Source organism: Gavialis gangeticus, unplaced genomic scaffold, assembly GCF_001723915.1.
Source record: "Gavialis gangeticus isolate Ggan-Ray unplaced genomic scaffold, GavGan_comp1, whole genome shotgun sequence".
NCBI lineage: Eukaryota > Metazoa > Chordata > Crocodylia > Gavialidae > Gavialis > Gavialis gangeticus.
The window spans coordinates 14,753,656-14,766,567 of record NW_017729003.1 but is presented as its reverse complement, the minus strand read 5'-3'; the positions used below and the strand labels follow the sequence as shown (position 1 = coordinate 14,766,567).

Genomic DNA, 12,912 nt, shown 5'->3' with positions numbered 1-12,912 from the left:
ATGGTGCAGACAACAGTTCTGTACAGGTCACAAAAAGAAAATGGCACTTTATATAAACCAAGTCATACTTATCCCACCCCATGTGTTAAAAATAAACTGTTAATTTTAAGCCATATTATGATCTTACTAGAGCACATATTGTAGTAGTTTTTCCTGTTCCAGGCATGCCCACAATGAGAGTGTAATCTTTTGAAAGTAAGACTTGTTTCATCGCCTGTTTCTGAGGCTTATTCAGACCTTAATCAGAAAAGGGAAGTAAAACATTTGCAATTAATTTTACCTAAGCTGCTAAAGTTTCTTTTCCTAGCTACCAAACGCTTAAACACAAAGACTACGCAAAGTAATTCTGCAAGATTTTTTTTTTTTTATAAAACTACTTCAAACACTATAACACATCTGAAGGTTCTTTAAAACTGAGTAGGCAACAAGTATTGCTCTCTATCCTGTCTCAGGGAAAAACATTTTTGATCATATTAGTGTTTTAGAGGGCCTTTCTGTGGTTTTTAATTATTATTTCTTAGCAATGCTCTTCTTCAAGAGATGCCAAATATGTTTCCATTTTGTCACATCTGTTCAGCATGTATGCATGGCTGCCAAGGGAGATTGTATACCAAGATGCTCTGGTCTGTATTACTTACAGGTAGTACAGACTGAGCTTTTCTACTGCCTGAAGATGAAGAAGAGATTCTAGCTACTAAATCAATTAATACAGATTGCCAGAATGAAACATTTAAACAAATGGGTAGTTTGCAAATGCACTTTCTATTGGAAAGCAACATCTTCAACATTTGCCACTGTTCTGCGATCCTAGTCATTCTTGACCCATTACTTCCCCTGAATTTTCTATTATACACAGTGCTTCTACCTCCCATCCCATATTCCTTTTGCAACTGGCCCAGAGGCTGGGAAAGTTCTTATCTGGTACAGATCTCAATACAATGGTCTTTGAAACTAAAGCAAAGCTAGCTTATTTCAAAAGTCCTAAAATCTGGAGCTACCTTGCATAAGCACCTAAACATGACTAATCGTGCGGTTGGCCACTACAAATACAGAACACACTGTGTTTGGCAATGGCTTTATATCACCTCCTTCCAGCATCTGTTTTAGATGGCTGGAACCCAATCAATCATTTAGCAGATGAACCATTTATGTCCCACTGCAGGAGTTAAATTCACTGAGTTCCTCTGGTTGTCTAATCTCACAGTTAAAAAAAACTCAGGGGATTGTGGTAGCAAAACATTCTTAGAAAAAGGTTTGTATCTAGAGCCTCTACCTCCAGCAACCTGCAGGAAGAAATCAAAGCTTAGAAGGCACAAAAATATATATTTTTCAAGGCTTTTTTTCTGGCCTATAAATTTAGGTGTAGGAATAAGGGCAAATTGGAATCTTCCATCTTTTGAGCAGAAGATTGTATTGTTGAGTCAAGTGAAAAGATTTACATTTTATTGATATAGATGCTTTGACAAGAAGGATATATTTAAAAATATATATCAAACAATGTATATAAGAAGTCTCATCACCAAGGAAAAGACCATACTGCAATGTAAATTAAATATAGTTTATACCCTTTAAAATATTTGCAACAGTTTCCTTTGCCTCAGGAGGAAGAATGGAGCTCAAGTGCTGGATAAACTGGGGTTTGTGGAAGTCTATTATTAAACTGCGAAGTTTTTCACTATAGAGGAAAAAAAATAATTGTCAAAATTGCTGTAAGTGGGAGTATTTACATAATCACTAGAGATCTGGAGGTAATTCAATTCTACTAACCTGGCAGAAGAGTTTTCCATCAGTTTAGAGAGATTTCCTAGAGGGACATCTATACCAAAACCACCTTCTTCGTGATCTAACCTAAATATTGTGTTTTTAGGGAGTTTTGAAAGGTTCCTGAAAGACATTATTGGGATAATAAAAAGAACTATAATTTGCATTTATTTCTATGTTTATCTGCTTGTTGCTCATAAAAGCTTGATAAGTGCACTGACAGTTCACTGGCTTAAGTTCATAGACCATGTGAACCAAGAGCTTCCTACCCTTAAAAATTAATCTCAGCAAAATAGGATCAATGAAGCCCGGTTTAAAAAAGTATTTGACTGTTGACATCATACAAGAGAGAAGTAGGATGACCCTGGTGCCTACACAATCTATAAGAACTTGACATCAGTGCAACAAAACATTCTTCAGAACTCCACTGACATCACCAGTTTTACTTATTGACCAACAGCTTAGAAACAGCTGTAAATCAACCACATACAAAAATTAAAAAGCAGAAAACCAGGAAGTTTCAGGCTTAATCTTATTTTATCATTCACTCATAAGCTAGTGGGGGGGACGGTTTGTTGGCAGGCAGAAAGACTGCACCAAAAACAGAGCTCTTAAAGTTTTAGACATCACAATAAGCTTTTTAATGCTAAAGTTAAAACTTTCTTTCAAATTGCCACACTTTTCTTCCTCCTTTTAGATTACCTGTCCAATAAACAAGAGATTTTTGTCATGTTGACTTCTTTAACATAACCAGCAGCCAAGCCAAGTAAAGTCTTCTCCTCTCCACTCACAACAACTCTGTCACCTACCAACAGGTTTGTTCCTGGCAAGGCACCACCTTTACACTGGAAATAATGAAGATATTGCCCATCAGACACTTCCTGTACCTGTTCCATTCTGATCATGTTTCCAATGCAATCTCCAGACTTCTCTCTATGAAAAGAGAGCAAGAACAAAAATAATAAAGCATAAGCAGCACTGATTTTCTTTTAAAAAAAAAAAAAGGAAAAAAAGGACAAAACTCTGAAACATTTATCAGTTTTAATCTCCTATGTGAACATGCTGACTTGACTTCTTTCCACAGGAAAATGAACTACTTACATTATAAGGTTTTGTTCAATTAAAAAATGACTATCTTCTTAAAATACACTCTTTAGCTCAACCAGAAATTATGGGCTTGATGCAGAATTTCACAATAAAATTCCTACTGTATTATTTAAATAACAATACAACAATCATGAACTTTTCAACTTTGAAATATTTGTATTAAACAAATTTTATGCTGCCATTTCAATTATTCTCCCGCCAAAATTAAATTGTGAGAAACTATAAGCAATCATAATTTGTTTTATATTTATTAAAAAGCTTTAATGTTAGACTCCCAGACAAAGGATCACACCATATAGACCATTTTTCAAGGACCATCACAAAACAAGACCTTTAGTTCTCCTTTATGTTCTGAAGCTCAAAACCATTCAAAGTAGCGAAATAGAGCCTTATGTTTTTAGTAAACCAGGTGCTGATATTTGCCTGTGGTCCCCGAGTAGTAACAAGCAAATATTATACATGTTTCATAAAGAGTCCAATTGCTTTTAACCAATGATGTCTTCTACAGTTGCTAGGAGAAACCCAAAAAGAACTACTGTGCTGATTCTAATGGGATGACATCTCAGTCCACTTTTAGCCACCTTTTGCAGAGCCACAGCACACAATATGATCCAGAGCTCAACAGTGCCAGATAACCCTGCTCCAAGGAGACAGTGTAATTAATGGAGGTGGAAGGCATTATCCAGTCTCATATATATCACAGAGATGGGGCCAAGAAAGAAAACAACACATTCAAACCTATAAAAATGAGACAGCAAAGCACAGTTTATAGAAAGCATTATCATGGTTTTTTTGTGGCTTTAAATTTATAGTAACATACTGTTGGTAACAAACTAACAACTGTACTGGCTCAATGCCTGTGGTAGTCCTCGCCCAGAGTGTAATTGACGCATCTTGGGCAACCATGCATGACAGTCTTTTTCCGAACATTAGAAGAATGATCTAATCTCTTGCAGGGAAAACAAGGTCTGGGAAACCAAGCAGGGAACAGCCATCTTCAAATAATTCCCTCGTTCCCTGTTAGAAAAGTATCTGCTATATACAATGATTATATGGCCCCTACAATGGAGCCATATTAACATTCCATCTTACCTTTCTGAAGCAGGCATCATCCATATATTTGTATATCCTTTTTTACCCTCTCCAGCTTGCAACTCCAAGGTTAACATTAGATACCACAGATTGAAATACTGCAAATGAGAGAGTTTCAGATGCTGGGTCTCTCTGTCTATAACGGGTATCATAGCAGAAGGAATTATGACATCATCCATCTGTTGCTCTACAGCTCTAAAATATTATAAATGTAGTAAAAGTCAGTTTTTGGCTTTTTCCTCTTTCATGTCTAGCTATGCTTAATAAAGTTAATGAAACATATACAAGACAAAAAATCCAAATGATAAAATAAGATTACTGTTTAACAAAGTAAAATCTAGGGTAAGAATCTCATACTCTAAATCTACCTTTTTGTATGTGGGCAAGTAAGTCTATGCATAGAACCCATACCCCTTATTCACATGAATAGTCTCAAATTAGTGAGTCTCTCTGTAATGACAGAATGAGTATAGACATACAAGGCACAGTGATTTCCTGAACTATAATTCAAACACAGCATTATATAAGAAATAAAAATGTTCTCAACAGCTTAACCAAGTTTTTTTTTGGTAAAGGATCCACTATTAAAATGCCTTTATATACCTTTTTAATGTAATGCATATTTTTGCTCCTAAAAAGATGAGAATCTTCATATTTATTTATATATGAAATATAATTGGGCTTGCACCGAAAGAAGTGTGAGAAGCAACACCCAGGGACTCTTTATAATAGCACCCTATTAGGGCAGGGGGTGGAAATCGACAGTTTTAGAAGTAAATAATCTAGAATCACCAAGTAAGTTTATGGGTCCTATCAAATTGATAATGCTACTAATCTGAATAAGAAGGGAAATACTACAAGAACAAAGTAATTTTGAATTTAGAAACTGCTGTATAGGTGTATGGGAGCATACGTCCCCACCAGAAGATCTGAACATGCAATTTTGAAAATTATGGCCACTAGATTTACTGATAATTTCTTCTTGCACCTTTCACACATTCAGCACTTGGGCGGAGAATATTATTTCATACAAATACACATACAGTCTATCAGTATTGTGATCTCACCACTGTATCAACCAATAAAAATATAGAATGCATCTACTAAAAGTAATTTACTACCCATCAACTATTTTAGGTTTTGTGTTACCTGCTATAAAGAACACAGTTGTGCATTTGTGAACAGTATTTACAGGCTTGACTGTCATTAATTACAGGAGGCAAGGATGCAAGCTGTGTCCGCTTATTTCCCATTGCAGATTTACACACATTATGGACTAAATAGGAGGCCAGTTGGTTTCTTAACTTTATTAGTTCTGTAAAGCAAAGAAAGAGGAAGTGCTGAGGTAGTGGGGTTCTGAGATTATTAGAAACAACACATAAGATGTTATTAACACCTATTAATTGCTTTGATTATGTAAGGGCACATATGTGGCAAGTGACCCAGGACAACGTTCATCATATAAATTCAGAGACCAAAAATGCCTTTTCTTTTAATTCAAGATTATTCTAAAAAGCAGGTTTTACTCATTTTAATCAGAGTGCTTCATCTCAAGAATCAATTAAAATTCCAAAAATTACTCTCTCAGCCAATACATTTTTAAGAATGAACAGTATATTCATAAGTGATAGCATTAAAGAAAAAATTCATAGTAAACATAAGAGTAAATGACATATAATGTTCCTGGAACATTTACCTCTCCTGTCCAAACGATTGCCAGGCACAGTGTGCATATTACCAGTTTTAAGGTACAGAAGAAATCCAGCCTCAGGATCCATCCTTCGTTCCTGGCTCAGAAGTGTATATAATATAACCTGAAAACATATTTGTACAATATATTCAAGTGTATTTTATATGTAGAACACACCAGTTACGGGAATACGGTGATAAGGACATGCATTAGAACTGCCATAACGGTCCATGCCAAAGGTCCATCTAGCCCAGTACCCTGTCTCTGAGACAGCTGTTTTGGAGAAATTTAAGAAACAGGATATACATAAAAGTGATCCATTCTGTCATAACCTCCCAGTTACCAACAGTAACAAATTTAGCCATGTCCTGAGCCTAAGGTTACATGCCTAACTGATTTGAAGAGCCCCTGGTGGACCCATGCTACATAAAAGTTTCAGTTAAGCAGCCTTACTATTGCTAGCAAGATCTAAAAGTAAATACATATAACTGGGTGCATCTACATGTGCATTTTACTGTGGAGTAGACTAATTAGCTCTGTAATAGTGTCACAGTCTACACGTATGCTGGTATTACAGCACAGTAAATTAGCTCCGCTGTAAGACAGTACTGCTGGGGACAGTATTATTTTACAGCAAAGTCATTAAGTGTAATTAAATGCATGCATGGATTGGAAATGCCAGGCACAAATTGCATCGTCAGTTCAGACTGACCCCTGGCTCCTGCCAGCCCATTTGCCACCACCTGGAGTCAATCATCTGGGCCCCTTGCCAACCTGGGGCTGCTCCACCCCAGCTCAAATTGCTGCAGTCCTGAGCACGCTTGTAGACACTGCACCTGGGAGCAGTTGGCTCCAGCTTGAACTGCTCTGGAGTTTATTGCATCACATTAATTTCATGTGTAGATGCATCCACTGATACCTTTTAATTTTGAAGCATCTTCCTTAATATGAAGTCTCTTCAAATGCAAATGTAATAACCATTTATTTATTTGTTTAAAAAGTAAATATGCATATTCAGTTATCTCTGCCACACTTTCTTTCCCCTCTTCTAGCCCAGAGGCTTCTCTCCCATACCAGGTATACATGTGAAACAGGTAGGAATGACTGTACACTTCACACCTACTCCAGTCCTGCAGAAATCCCTTACAAGATGCAGGACTTCCAAGTTGCATCATCTCTTCTGAAGAGCCTCTCACAAAGGCTCTGGGTGCCAAAAGTCTCCACACTATATTCCTGCCCCCACTTGGATCTACTCAGGGGTATGTGGATAACCTGGTAAGCTTCACATTCTCTTCTGTAAGAAGTTCCCCTATGACCCACTGCCCAAATAATTCAAAGAAGGAGGAACAAACACAGTTTCTTATAGAGGTTACCTCCTTTCTTCTCATGGAAACATGGACTTTTGCACTGAAGTGGCATTTGTAAGCAGTATCCCACTCCTTAGTTCATTTCATAAGAACAGCCTTGAGTTTATCATACATCACCCATAATATTAAATGTTTGTGGAACATGTTTATGCACAACAGGATTATCAGATCAAGAGGAAAAAAATAGAATACTATAATCCATATAAAAAACATTTAATATTTATACCTGACTTCTATGCTCTATAGAGTTGGATTCCTTGCCAGTTTTAAGTTCCAAAGGCATTATCTTATACTGAGTTCCAGACCTATGATGCATTTTCACACCAATAGTAACATCAAGCTTGCCCTTTAGCCCAAACCTTGGAGACCAGATATTCTCTTCAATATCCAGGACCTGTGTAATTTCAATATTACAAGATAAATCCTTTTTTCCATCACTTGATCTAAAAGGAAAGCATAATACATAAAAAAGTGAGCTTATCAGCATTTGAAGAGTTGGAAAAACTATGTTAAAAAAGGTAAGACACTGCATTTCTCTTAACGGACATATCAGAGGGACAAAAATATAGATCTAACCAGGGAATTCTTATTAATGGTAAAAATATTTAAGCAACTGAAACTGACCACTAGTTTAAGAGGGTTAACATATTAAGACCCACTCCAGCTACCCTTCCTCATCTCATAAGGCTGCATTTAACTGTACACTGGGTGCATCTATGTGTTCATTAATGTGCATTTGCTACTGCGCAACAGCAAAAGCAAACTTTTTTTTGGTGATGCTTAACGTGTAGTAGATTAGCTCTACTACTCGCATGGTTTTTGCCATGACACACTAATGTGCAGTAGAACAGTGCACTACACATTCAGGCATCTCGTGCAGACACGCCTGCTGGCATGCTGAAAGTTCTTCCACCTAGAGATTAGAAAATTCAGATCTGGTTGTTTTTTAAAAGTGCAAAAAAGGCACAATGTAACTGGGACAAACAATGTCCCATTTACCAACAGTAACAAATTTAGCCATGTCCTGAGCCTAAGATTACATGCCTAACTGATTTTAAGAGCCCCTGATGGATCCATCTTCCATAAGTTTCAGTTAAGCAGCCTTACTATTCTCAATGTTTTAACAAAGATTTCTAAAAGGAATATTTTAAGCACCAAAATATTTACTTTCCTTAAAGTTTCACATCATTACAGAAAAACAGAGCTGGTAGGGACCTCACAAATCATCTAATCCAATCCCCTGCTCAAGGCAGAATCACCCCTATCAAAACCATCCTAGACAAACATATTTCTAATATAGTCTTAAAATTGCACAAACAATTCTGTTGCACAACTACCAGACACAATGCCCCAAAACACCAAGAGCACCTTAGGTTGCCACAGGTAAAGCAAGGGACAAGGCCACTATCAATGTCCTGCTGCTTCAAGGACAGGAAGTTGTTTGTTAAAATACATTTGAGAGATCCAAGGAAGAAGGCCATGCCCCCAGCTAGACAGGAAAACAAAGACCTCAACATGCCATGCTGATCTGACCATGGGTTAAAATTCCTTCCTGATCCCAAAGGCACCAATTGGTCGGACTCTGAGCAGAAGAGCAAGATCTTCTAGGTTTATATCCCAGCAGGAGCATCGGTACACCCTAGTTAAAATTCCCAACCTCAGCTGCAGCCAATATCCAATGCTTCCGAGAAAGATTAAAAAAAAAAACTCTGGAAAAACAAACATTAGCAAACACCTCACATCTGTAACTACAGGTAGAGAAAAAAATTCCTTCCCAGCCCCCTGTGACAACCAGCCATATCCTACCTGGCGAGCCAGAAACTCCTCTTTCTGTTATCCTATTCTTCTCCCTGCTTCCCTCCCCCATAAATCTGTCTCAACTCCTTTAAATTTTTTTTTGTAACCAAGCTGGTTGTGGAGCGCTGCCTCATTTTCCTGCTGGTCCTCTCCAAGTTCCACCTACATGAGCTGGAGTTCTTCAGAGTTTCATGGTACATTCCTGCAATTACCATGTTCTGCTTGTTTGCTCTGTTAAACACGTACACAGTTTTTCTGCTATGGGAGGGAATAGAAAGCTAACTATTACATGAAAGTGAGCAAGGAAACGTGTTCAGCAAGGAAGAAAAACCTTGCAACAAAGAAGTACAAAAACTAGATCAATACACACTAGTATACACGCACAGTATTTTTGTAGTTTAGTCAGTAGATCAAATACTCTAGTTCTTCCTATATAAAAATTTGAACAGAACACTCGTTACTTTGTTGAGAACCTCTTTTAGACTCTAGGTATCCCTCAGAAAATGACAGGTCTTATTTTTCACTTGTTTTCTAACTGCAGAAAAATAGAGTATTTTTTCTGTTGTACAGAACTCAGAAAAACCATCGTAGGTCAGAACATTTTTAATACTATGAATTCCTATTTGAAATCTCCGAATCATATTTGCAAACCTAACAGTACTAACATTGTGTGGCACCTCACAACACCCTTGAAAGAATCTCAAGGTATCCCAGAGAAGAATATAAACCAAAAAGTTCTATAAAAGCTATTTTCCATCACCTATAACCCTACTTCTCAATCAGTGAAAATGGTACCACACAACTCAGTGGAGGCAGCTACACGTGGACTTTAGCGGAGAGCTAATTAGTCAACTTGGCAGTAAGGTGTCACCGTCTATACATGCAGAACTATTAGACTCAAGTAAATTGAATTAACTCCACCATAGGATAGTAGTGCCCAACACAACTACTATCCTACAGCAGAGTTATTTACTCTGCCACAATGCATGCGTAGATGGTGACTGGGGCTGGCTGAGGCATGAGTGCTATAGTGCAGGGCAGCCAGCCTGCCAGCTAGCTCTGCACTGTAGCACCCTTGTGCCCCAGCCCCTCTGTAACACGTTGAACCAGGGTGCAGCATCTCTGGGCTGGCAGGCTGACCCCTCTGGGCCTCCTGCCAGCCAGGGTCATGCTGCAGTCCCAGGGGCATATGTAAACATTGCACCTGGGATCAAGATATTCTGGCACCAAGTGCTTCAGAGTTTATTCAGGTGTGCTAACTGGATGTGTAGATGCACCCAGCATGTACTAAGCAGTTCTTCACCTAATAAGGCTCATATTCTAGCCAATGAGGTCCTCAGTGAGTCTTGTATCACTAAGTGCAATCTTGTACAAATCAAGGATGAAGGTTTCTGGATTTTAAAATTAAAATAAACTAAAGCTATATGGAGACAACATTTTAAGTAATTTTACTAGTGAACAATTTGTCAGATCAAACCAACAAAAAAGTTTATTTACATGTACTAATTTCTTACAGTTTCAGCTGCATTTTACTTTGGTTATCTTGACTAGGCTTGCACATGTAATCTTCTGCCCACTTAGAAAATGATGAAAAATAGCCCTCTATCTCTTGCATTATTTCCTCTTGTTTCAGATTTAAGTGGTACCTGCAGAACAAAAGGATACATTAAGTACCAAGTACAAAATAAGAATGGAGAGTGTGTGAAAGATAGTAAGACTCACAATTGTGTTTTCCTTTTGCTTCCAGTACTTACAAGACTATATGAAGTCTTACAAACTTTAAAATTCCTGCACTGTGAGATTAAATCTGTATATAAAAATTAAGCAAATGCTTAAATCTTTGCAAAACTAGGCCTTTATCTCTTCTTTGAAAATTAATTATAATCTAGCGTAATTATTATTAAAAGGCTATTCTGAAAAAACATGGATGACATTTATACATAAATGTGATATTTCTTGCCTACCACACAACCCAAGTAAGATGCACACCTTGTTTTGGAATGCAGAATGAAGGAAAAATATTTTTCCAGTCATTCCTGAATCCTGACTGCAGGTGATCCTGATTATTGGCAAAAAGACAGTTTTAGCCCTGGGAGCCACTGCCACGTTGGCAGATTAGCAATGGATTCTGGCCACTGAGCAGCCAGTTGGCCACTGCTTTTGCCTTTAGACCAACACAGCTACAATCTGTATCCCTGAAACATGGAAGATATCATAATTAGCCATTTTGAAATGAAAACTTCATAATTTTACAAAAAGAATGCAAAATCCAACAACCTGAGACCTGGATGCAAACACCCCTGCTCAAGTTTTTTGTTCAAGCCAAATTTGCATACTTGCAGAGCAACTTCACTATAACTAAACTTCTTTAACCCAGGAGAACCATTCTGTCACCAGTCCTCTGGCACAATATGAAACAACTTAACAAGAAAGATGCAAAATTCAACATCCTGCTTGCTATCAGACACCTCTGAGGTAAATAGACTGCTCCAACTTTTATCCAAACCTAATTTACATAAAATGAACCTTTCTACCCAGGAGAACTTATGCCAACCTCCAGTTCTCCTGTTCAATATTAAGTTTCATTTCTACCTGGGAGAAATTTAAAATCTTTGTATTTTCCTTTGCCTGAGAAAGGGCGTGTGAACCCAAAAGCTTGCAAATAAAGATTTTTTTTTCAACTATCTATTTGGTCTAATAAAAGATAAAATCTCCTCTACCACAAGATTTCTGACTTCAATACTACAGAGTGCATTCTTGTCCTCCCTCACTGCAGCCACAGAGAGAAACAGAGCTGCAGCATCTATTACAGTGCAGAAATCAGCTTCCCACCTTCAAATATGCACCCCAAATTTGGAGGGCTGGTTTTGGGGAAAAAGGTTTGTGGCATAGAAGTAAATATGGTACTTCTGTGATCTGAAATTTTCAATGTAATATTTAGCAGAATAAGTGGCACTTTATCAACTCAGAGCACAAAAATCGTAATTTTGGTTCTCATTAAGGTAAAGCATAACTGTCCTAAAGCAGGGACGGACAATTATTTCAGCTGGGGGGACACTTACCGAGTTTTGGCAAGCTGTTGAGGGCCACATGGGTAGCCTCCAGTTGCCATTTGGGGACTGGAAGTCCCACCCCCAATGAACTTTGCCACCAGAAGTCCCTCCCCTTGCCCCCAAAAGTACTCCTTTCAGCAAGGGAGTTTGCCATCTTGAAACTAGAAAAATACCAAATTATATTCTAAAAATCAAACATCTATTACAACATTCATTAATTTGATTTCAAAAAATATTTTTGTCCTGGTTTACATGCGTTTGCATTTTATACATAGAGGTGATTGTATAATAGTATAAAATTAAGTCTTATTTTGGTATATTGGTGGTGGGGGGAAATGGAGGGGTATGGGTGTGTGTGGATATGTGGGGGAGTGTGGGGTTTGTGGGGGAAGGTGACTGGGGATAGTTGTGGCATGTGTAGAGGGGGAGGACGGCTGGGGTGTGGGTACATGTGTATGGTGAGGTGTGGGACTTGCCCTATGAACACACACACCCTCCCTCATTGCCCACAGCCCCCTGCCACCAGCAGCAGCAGGAGGCCATGAGGCCTTAGGGTGCTCATGGCCCATGGCATGAGGCCTTAAGGTGCTCATGGCTAGCCCAGGTTCTGCACTCCTGCTGCTCCTGGCCCTGGGGCACGAGCACAGGCCCCATGCTCCTGCCCACCCACTGCCACCTCCCCCTCCTGTCTGCCACTACTGCCCTTCTCTTGCTGCCTCCCTACCTTCCCATCCGCACCCCCTCTACCCCTCAACACCCACCACTCCATTACCACATAGTTCCCAGCTGCATGGCTGGGACCGCAGGATGCAGCAGGAGCCAGCCCGGCCTGGCCAGCACTGCACAGAGCCAGCCAAGGACCACAGGGGCGAGGCCAGGCCAACTCCTGCTGTGTCCTGCAATGCAGCCAGGAACCACGTAGTGCTGGTGTGGCTGACTGGCAGGCAGGGGGTGCAAAGGAGCGGTAGCAGTGGGCAGAAAAGGGGTAAATGGTGGTGGTGGTGGCAGCAGCAAACAGAGGGCAAAGTGGCAGCAGGCAGGCAGG

The 12,912-nt window shown here is 39.0% G+C and overlaps 1 protein-coding gene across 5 annotated transcripts in view; it reads right to left on the bottom strand.

Moving 5' to 3' along the window:
- Window positions 1-12,912, bottom strand: part of DNA2 (DNA replication helicase/nuclease 2) — a 64,996-nt gene that overhangs the window by 36,689 nt on the left and 15,395 nt on the right. For 4 of the 5 annotated variants that reach the window (XM_019507857.1, XM_019507858.1, XM_019507860.1 and 1 more), the window contains exons 5-13: window positions 10,329-10,460; window positions 7,244-7,460; window positions 5,657-5,774; window positions 5,110-5,275; window positions 3,961-4,155; window positions 2,464-2,694; window positions 1,768-1,884; window positions 1,566-1,675; window positions 128-237 (exon numbers count right to left, since the gene is read on the bottom strand). In XM_019507857.1, coding sequence (XP_019363402.1) covers window positions 128-237; window positions 1,566-1,675; window positions 1,768-1,884; window positions 2,464-2,694; window positions 3,961-4,155; window positions 5,110-5,275; window positions 5,657-5,774; window positions 7,244-7,460; window positions 10,329-10,460 — 1,396 coding nt within the window. The remainder of the gene's footprint in view (window positions 1-127; window positions 238-1,565; window positions 1,676-1,767; window positions 1,885-2,463; window positions 2,695-3,960; window positions 4,156-5,109; window positions 5,276-5,656; window positions 5,775-7,243; window positions 7,461-10,328; window positions 10,461-12,912) is intronic. The other variant, XM_019507859.1, reaches the window with a different exon arrangement.